This window comes from Octopus bimaculoides, chromosome 20 (genome assembly GCF_001194135.2).
Source record: "Octopus bimaculoides isolate UCB-OBI-ISO-001 chromosome 20, ASM119413v2, whole genome shotgun sequence".
Lineage (NCBI taxonomy): Eukaryota > Metazoa > Mollusca > Cephalopoda > Octopoda > Octopodidae > Octopus > Octopus bimaculoides.
In genome coordinates, this window is record NC_069000.1 from 9,069,296 (window position 1) to 9,078,655 (window position 9,360).

General features: G+C 35.6%; 1 protein-coding gene across 5 annotated transcripts in view; it reads left to right on the forward strand.

Moving 5' to 3' along the window:
* LOC106874759 (uncharacterized) overlaps positions 1–9,360 on the forward strand; it is a 259,055-nt gene that overhangs the window by 200,142 nt on the left and 49,553 nt on the right. For 3 of the 5 annotated variants that reach the window (XM_052974949.1, XM_052974946.1, XM_052974947.1), the window contains 2 exons: positions 5,611–5,635; positions 7,674–7,822. In XM_052974949.1, coding sequence (XP_052830909.1) covers positions 5,611–5,635; positions 7,674–7,822 — 174 coding nt within the window. The remainder of the gene's footprint in view (positions 1–5,610; positions 5,636–7,673; positions 7,823–9,360) is intronic. The other 2 variants (XM_052974950.1, XM_052974948.1) reach the window with 1 other exon arrangement.

Sequence of the window (9,360 nt, forward strand, 5' to 3'; positions counted from 1 at the left end):
CTGTTCGTTAACCTTTTCATCACCATATTTTTGTTGAAATGCAGTGTTTTTGTTTCAGTTAATGTTGAAAATAATGAATGATTTAGTAAAGTAACATTCTGATTATCAACCTGGTGTTTAGAACATAAATTAACACAGAATTTTGATGAAAGGTTATAATTTAGATAGCTTTAAAACAATAAGTTCAGCAGGAGTGGCTGTGTGGTAAGAATCTTGCTTCCCAACCACATGGTTCCGGGTTCAGTCCCACTGCATCGCTACTTGGGCAAATGTCTTCTACTATAGCCATGGGCCGACCAAAGCCTTGTGAGTGGATTTAGTAGATGGAAACTGAAAGAAACTCATCGTGTGTGTCTGTGAGTCTGTGTTTGTCCCCCCACCATCGCTTGACAACCAATATTGGTGTGTTTACATCCCCGTAACTTAGTATTTAATTTATCAATCCTGAAAGGATGAAAGGCAAAGTTGACCTCAGTGTAATTTGAACTCAGAATGTAAAGATGGCTGAAATACCACTAAGCAGTTTGCCCAGCATGCTACCTTGATATAATGATAATAACGATAATAGTCCTTTCTACTACAGGCACAAGGCCTGAAATTTTGAGGGGGAGGGCAAGTCGATTAAATTTAACCCCAGTGTGTGACTGGTACTTATTTCACCAACTCCGAAAGGATGAAAGACAGTCAACGTCAGCAGAATCTGAACTCAGGACATAAAGATGGATGAAATACCGCTAAGCATTTTGCCTGGTATGCTAACAATTCTGCCAGCTCACTGCTTTTATATAATAACAACAACAACATTAATAATGATGATAATAATAATAATAATAATAATAATAATAATAACAAAGGACTTAGCCAAGGTCTTAAAACTGTTTCTAAAAATCTGTATCAATCATATTAGATTAATGCATGATTGATTATTTCAAACAGTATATTTTATAAATAGAATAATTGAATAAATTTACACTCTATTAAAGGCTAAATTAAACTTTGTGTAGAATTTATTTTGTTTTGATATTCAACATGATTTTTATGATTTTCCTAGGATCTATTACAATCCAAAATGTTGAATTTTATTCTAATCAAATCACATTCCTTTAAATCCTTAAGCAAAAGAATAACTTTTCTTCATTTCCGGCTTGTTGCTGGTTTCGATTCCATCCATCTATTCCGTTGTCATTTGATAGAATTCCAGAAAATGGTTTATTTGCTTGTAATTCCATCCAGTCTAGCTGCTGCCTTTCATAAATCTTTCCTTTCAAAACAGAAGGTTGCGTTTAAGTTTCCTCAGCATTTTTGTTGTTGTTGTTGTTTTTTATTCCTCCTTTACATTCTTCTTCAAGGGAGCAAATATGGGAGTTAGCATTCGGGCAGCGGGGTAAGTTGGCAGAAGATTGACATAGATACCTTGCCTGCCACATTTAATTCTAACTACTTCCAGATAAAGGGGGTTCTTGTTACCCTTAAAGCAGCCAGCAATTTCACATGGGAAAAGTCTGTTTATATTAGACTAACACCTTTCTCCTCTCTGCAAAGAGAGGTACCATATGTAATGTGAGTCAATCTTCCAGCCTTTGCTTCCCTCCTAAACACCCAACAAGGGGACTCTAATATTTCACAAAATTCACAAAGACAAACATTATCTCATTTCTTTCTCAAATGAAAAACAGTTTTATTGGCTGTCTGTGATGGGATTAGTCAATGGAAAGTGGACGGTTATTTTCCATCTTTTCTTTGTTTCAGTAATTGGACTGGGGCCATGCTGGGGCACTGCCTTGAACGGTTTAGTCAAACAAATTGATCCCAGCACTTATTATTTAAGCCCAGTGCTTTTTCTTTTGGTCTCTATTTGCCAAAGTTATGTGGACACAAACAAACTAACACTAGTTGTCAAGTAGTGGTGAGGGACAAACACAAATATATATATATATATGATGGGCTTATTTCAGTTTTCATCTACCAAATCTGCTCTCAAGGCTTTGGTCAACCTGGAGCTTATATTAGCGAACACAGGCCCAAGGTGCCATGTGACAGGTTTGAACCTAGAACCATGTGGCTGAGAAGCAAACTTCTTACCACACAGCCATGCCCAAAACCCTTTTGATGCCAACCCAACTCAAATAAGGCCTGACAATACTAAGCATTCATGTTGCAGTTAAAATATTGATCACAGTTCCATAATACAAATGATATGATAAGCTATCAGTTGATCCAACACCAATATAGTATGATATATACAAATATTTTTATAAACCTTTGAAAATTTTAATTATATTGAAAATTAATTAAAACACAAAATAGCAGTCTCTCTACTCATTAAAAATTTAGTCACGAAAGGGTTAATATTCTTAGTTGAAATTTTGTCTTTCTTCTATCCAGGAAATCAGATATAAAATAAATATCGATAACATAGTGTTCTTCATTAAGTAACAAATTGGTTTGCAGATTCTTAGCTTTCATGGAGATGGTCTTGAATCTGCTTTCAGAAATTGAGAGCATCTGGGAGAGGAAAAACAACAAAAATGAAGAACACAAATATAACTATAACTAAGTCTTTTCTTATATAATTCAGTTCACATCAAGGTTGCAATATAGGAATATTAAATTGACTCTGAGTATTTGACTGGATACTTTGCCAACCCTGGAAGGATGAAAGTCAAAGTTGACCTTCATGGGATTTGAACTTGAAATGTGAAGGTGCAAGCATGTCTGTGTGGTAAGAAGTTTTCTTCTTAACCACACGGTTCTGGGTTCAGTCCCATCACATCTCACCATAAGCATTTTTACAGGGTCAAGGAAATAAAGTACCTGTTGAGCAGTGGGGTCAATGTAATCGACGTACCCCACTTCCCTAAAACTGCTGGCCTTGTGCCAAAAGTTGAAATTAATATATGAAGTGCCAATTCCAGAATAGTAGATTAGCAGATTTGTTAGAATGTAGGATGAGAGGCTTTGTGAGTTCAAATCCTACTAATAATTCCAGAACTATTAATTGACCACGGGGCCTCAATCAATTATGAAAGCAACAATGGTTGGGTTAGGATTATAACACTGCTACTACTTTAGTCAAACAATAATAACAATTTATCATTCACCTGTAAATTTGCTTTCCATTAAAACAAACAAAAAAAGTCTGCTTTGAGCTTACAAGTTTATGAGAGTGGAGCTTATCTGGTCAGTTTTTTTTCTGAATTTCCGAGGGATGTAATCTGAGAGTATAATTCTCTCCATTGAACAAGGCACCAGTACATTGCAAGATTAACCCCCACCTCGACTCTAATAGCATTAGTATTAATTTTCAGCTGAGTGTACTTGTGCAACACTGCCTTGTCTAAGAACTGAACCCCCAACCAAATGAGCACAAGCCTTAACACTTTAACCACTAGTCCACATGCCTTCAAAAGAGAAATAAAACATTAAATATTATTACAATAAGACAGCGAGCTGACAGAACAGTTAGCATGCTTGGCAAAATGCTTAGCGGCATTTCGTCTGCCCTGACATTCTAAGTTCAAATCTCACCAAAGTCAGCTTTGCCTTTTATCCTTCCGGGGTTGATATAATTGACTAAACTCCTTCTCCCAAAATTGCTAACCTTGTGAAAATATTTGAAACCAGTATAATTACAATATATTAGAGATTAGTTATATTGCTACTGTAGAGTGAGTTTTTTTTTTCCTTTTCTCTTCAACTATTAACCGCATCTTTAGTGTTTCTGGCAACCCTTTTTTTATATTGGATTTAGTCTCCAATCATTAATTAATCTTGTCTGATTAATTAATGATTTTGTCTGTGATTTGTTATTGTCCTTGCCTTTAATTCTAGTGTAGTAGCTTAATAAGTTTTAACCCATGTGTTGCAGCACTGCGTCAGCATCCCACAGTAGTGCATTGATGTGCTACAGTAATGTATATGTTGCATTAAAGTATCACCATGTGCCGCAGTAATGCATTTGCTGCAGTAATGCATCACTATGCTGCAGTGATGCATTGCTGTGTCACAGTAATGTGTCACTCTGTGCTGTCGTAATGTGTCCATGTGTTGCAATGTTGCTTTGTTGTGCCGCAATAATACGCTACCATGTTACGGCAATGCATCACTGTGTTGCAGTAGTGTGTCACTGTTGCAGTGATGCATCACCATGTTGCGTCACAGTGCCATAGCCATGTAACACAGTGTTAGAAGTAAAGGTCAAGAATTCGACCCTACTCTATATATGTACGCACACACACACACATGTGCCATCCTCATCACATGTATAAACCTTATTTCATATGTTCTTAACGTTACAAATTACTAAAATTTCTGCTCTTCTCTCCTGAGATTTAACATAGTTCTGTAAAAATCTTTCATGTAATTTAGAATGTTCTATTTGTTTTGTTTGTTAAGTATGAATATGTGTTTGTGTGTGTGTGGCTTACGGTTAAGAAAAATTGGTTCACAACTGTATAAATTCAGGTTTAATCCCATTGTGTGGCATTTGTCTATCATAAACATAGCACATAATTTTGTCAAAAATCATTTCAGTCATAACAGCAGCAACTCTGCACTTGTATGTTTGTTCATAATGGATTTTCAACCCAGCAGTGAACAAGCATACTTTTGTTCATAAAGAACAGCAGTTTACTTTGTTAGTCCCATTGGAACTGTATGTGTATAAGTATTTCATATTGGTCCCTCAATATGTAACCTTTCACAGAGTATGAGTTTGGTTTTTGTAACTGTAATACAACCACAGACAGCACAAGCAAGATTATCTCTGGATGATTCACCACCGTGGGGAACTTCAATAACCTGCACTTTTCGGGCACTACTTTCCCCTATTTGATGGATAATTCAGATTTTCTCAAAATGCAGACTTTTCTTAGATCATCATTCATGCTTCTTGTTCAGTATGAGATATTTCCAATGAACAGTGCAAACGTTGAAGGATTTCAGGTTGATTTTTGAGGTATCATGAAGTCTTTTTTATGGTTTATTCAAGGGATGCTTACTGAGGGCTAATTTTGCATTAAGTAATCACTCCGGGAGCCTAAAACCATTACATATACTTGGTCATAATGTGTGTATGTGTGTACACACAAGTTAACTGGAAGATGGGCAAATTTGAAGCTGAACTGGAGTAGAGAGAGTATGTCATTGAAGAGGTTGCAAATGGTGATGAAAGGACTATTACACAACTGATTGATCGATATATCAAATGATTTAAACAATCAATCAGTTAGTTAGTTGGTGTTAAATTGTTAAATCAAAAAAATAAAGTAAAAATTGAACCAGTGTGTGTATCTGTTTATTATTGGTATTATGACCCTCCTGAGAGTCAACAAAATCTGTTCCAATACATGAGTTTACGTCAGAAATCTTGAAAACCAAATACAAAATCAATGTAATCAAATTTAGCCATAATGAAAAACAAACAGTAAGCTAGAAATTCATTCAAATGTTATTGTATACTTTTTTCCCTTTTGTTTGATTTTTATGAAAAACTAAAATAAAAATTAGGAAGTTCTCTCCTATAATTATGTTTCGCTAATAATATCTTCTGATTGTTAATTTTCTGGAATATTCCTCAAAGTTCATTTTGTTTGTCTTCTTCTTTTACAGAGAAACAATACGGTAATGAAGTGAAGTAAGTATATTTGTTTTACTGCTCTTTTTAGTTAATCCAGTTATTTTGTTGTTTTATTTTAACGTAGCAACTCATACATAAATATTCCTCGCTACAGCTTGGCAAACAGGCAGTTTGTTGCCAATGTCAATGGTTTGAATGACTAAAAGACGCCCTTCGGTCATGAATGACCATGGGATTGCACCTAGAAAGTGCCACCCCGAGGCACAAATCTGGGCAAGGTTGTTTATGGAAGACCAGCAGTCGCCCACGCATACCAGCCTCCCCTCTCCGTGTCACTGATGTTATCCAAGGGAAAGGCAAGGGCCAATACAGTTTGGCACCAGTGATGCCGTAACTCATTTCTACAGCTGAGTGGAACTGGGGCAACAGTTGCTCCCTATACACAGATATTTCATACTTTCTTATTGTCTTCATCTAGCTCTCCTTTTTCACACTTGCTTGTTATACATACACAAACATACACTCATGTACATTCTGTGTGTGTGTGTGTGTATAACTGCAGTTTATGTGTTTACATTCCTGTAACTTAACAGTGCAATAAAACAGACTGATAGAATAAGTATGAGACTTTAAAAAAAAAAAATTGTTACTGGAGTCGATTTGTCCAACAAAAATTATTGAAGGCAGTGCCCTAGCATGGCCGCAATCTAATGACTGAAACAAGTAAAAGAATATATATATATATATGATCATACTCCCTATAGTCAACTTCCATCTATCTTATACTCCATATCTCTCTCTATACACACACACATTTGCAAGCATGCGTACAGGCACATGTATTCCACACTTTATCTAGCTATTTCAGTCTCTCTCTTTATCTCTTCTTATACAAACACTTACATATATACACACATACATAATATATCTTTCACACACAAGTTTATTCAGTCTCTTCCTAATACTTTTTTTCTACTTGATGTGTGTGTGTGGCTCTAATTATTTCTGTGTCACTTGGTAAACATCATATCTCCATCCTTCCCCGTCCAATACTCTTATATGTTTCCACTCATATTTCCTTGGCTTATCCAGTTTTAATCTGGTGCAGCAGGAACTGTTTTGTTTTTGTTTTTTTTTACACTGTTGTGATAATAGCCAGGGGTAAAACTGTTATATGACCTTGCTGTCATTTCCCCAGTTGATAATGAAACAAACAGTACTAATAGTTCTGCTACAATACAACATCAGCACAATCATGAGGGGGGGAGGGCACTATCACCAGTGGGTGATACAATACAGCATGGAATTGGGGTGAAAAATAATACTTTTTTCTTTTTCTTCCCATTGTCTCTAATTGCCCTCCTCTCACTTTCTTTCTCTCTTTAACTATCCTTTTCTTTCTCTCTGCATATTCAAATATCTGTCCCCTACTCTATTTAACCCTTTGGAATCCAAACTGGGGGGGGGGGATGAATCTATCTGCTTTTTGTTCAGACTGGCCATATCCAGGCCCCAATACTCTATCTATTTTTTGATGAAACTGGTCAGGTCCAGCCTCTCACACCTACCCTACATTGTTATTCTAAAAATAGATAATCATATCATTGGAATCTCAAAACTATGAGATAATTCATGATTAATTCAAAGCAAAGTAAATGGACAAGCATTGCATTTAACAGAGTAATCTTAACACTAAATGGTTAAACAAAACTACAATAATAAAATCACAGTACCAAGACAGCCTGACACACGTGTTTAGTGAAGTTAGTGTAAGCATATTAGTTTTAGCAAATATGACAAGTAACTTTGAACATATTTCAATCTTATTAAGGCCTCTTCAGTAAAGCATAAACCTTAACCATACTATCTAAATTAGCAATGAAGTAAATAACTAAATATATGTGTAAGAACATACATTTATTTGTCAGCATAGAAGAATGGAAATACTCCAAAAAAAATCTTGCAAACCTGTGTTTTTTTCCATACAGATGGTATCTAAGATTAATTCTGTTCATTTAATATTTCTTTTTAAATTTTATTCATTTATTTGTTTCTATAATCATTAAAAAAAATTTTTTTACCCTCTTTGTAACAGCTATCCCCATATCGCTAACGGAAGAGTCGGGAACGGAATGCCCAGCCAGCAGGTGTATGAAAATCCAGGTATGAACACTGTTGACGGCAAAATGAATATGCATGAAAATGGTTTCACACCTGTATCCTATTATAATCTTTCTCCCGATAGTAAGTATTAGCAGCATGACCTCTTGACCTCTAACCTGCGTTCTCTCTGAGTACAATCCAGAATACTGTTGTTGTTGTTGTCTGACCCCAAGTTCATCCTAATTGAACAGATCAATGATCAAAAGCATTCCAGCCATAATCCGAAAGAAATCATTATTATTATTAAGATGGCGAGCTGGCAAAATCGTTAGCTGCATCTCGTCCATCTTTACATTCTGAGTTCAAACTCCACTGAGGTCAACTTTACCTTTCATCCTTTCAGGGTCGATAAAATAAGTACTAGTTGAGCACTGAGGTCGATATAATCGATTTAGTTTCTTCCCCAAACCTACTGGCCTTGTGCCAAAATTTGAAATCATTATTATTATTATTATTATTATTAAGATGGTGAACTGGCAAAATACTTAGCTGCATTTTGTGCATCTTTACATAATAAATTCAGATTCCGCCAAGGTTGACTTTGCCTTTCATCCTTTTGGGGGTTATAAAATAAAGTACCAGTCAAACACTGGGGTCGATGTAGACACATTACCCCACCCCCCACAAAATTGCTGGCCTTATACCAAACTTTGAAACCATTATTATTATTATTATTATTCAGGAGTTTTATTTTTATAACGTGCTTTCACTTCACTACCAAGCGCAGCTCTGTGTGCCTTGGGTATGTGCTGTGGTGCTCTTATGGTTACTGTATTGAAACCATTATTATTATTATTATTATTATTATTATTATTAAGGTGGTGAAGTGGCAGAATCTTTAGCACATTGGACAAAATGCTTCATGGCCTTTCTTCTGGGCCCTCTACATTCTGAACTCAAATTCTGTTGAGGTTGACTTTGTCCTTCATCGTTTCGTGATTGATAAAATAAGTATCAGTGCAGTACTGGGATTGATGTAATCAACTTACTCTCAAATTGCTGGCCTTGTGCCAAAATTTGAAACCATTGTTGTTGTTATTATTATTATTAAGGCAGCGAGATGGCAGAATCGTTAGCACACTGCACGAAATGCTTAGCTATATTTCATCTGCTACTACATTCTGAGTTCAAATTCCGCCAAGGTCAACTTTGCCTTTTGTCCTTTCAGGTGTCGATAAATACCAGTGAAACACTGGGGTCAATGTAATCAATACATTCCTTCCCCACAAAATGGTTGCCCCTGTGGCAAAATTTGAAACCGTTACTATTATTATTATTGTTTACAGTTTGTGAAAAAATGAAATTGCTCATCAAACTGTAATGCATAAAAACTGCAGGTTATTGAAGTTCGACAGTGGCTGGTTCAAAGATAACGGGTGTGATTGTCATTTTAATTAGGAATTACTCTGCTAACTTTTCAATTAAGTCCAACAGTATCCAGGATTGTACTCAGGATCGTACTCTACTGCTAAGGATGTTCATAGAATGACAAAGTCAGATGTAAGTCAGAATGCAATGCAACTCTACTATTAGCATGGAATTGGGAAACACTTATCACTTGCTCTATCAGTCTATCTATATATATATATATATATATATATATATATATATATATATAT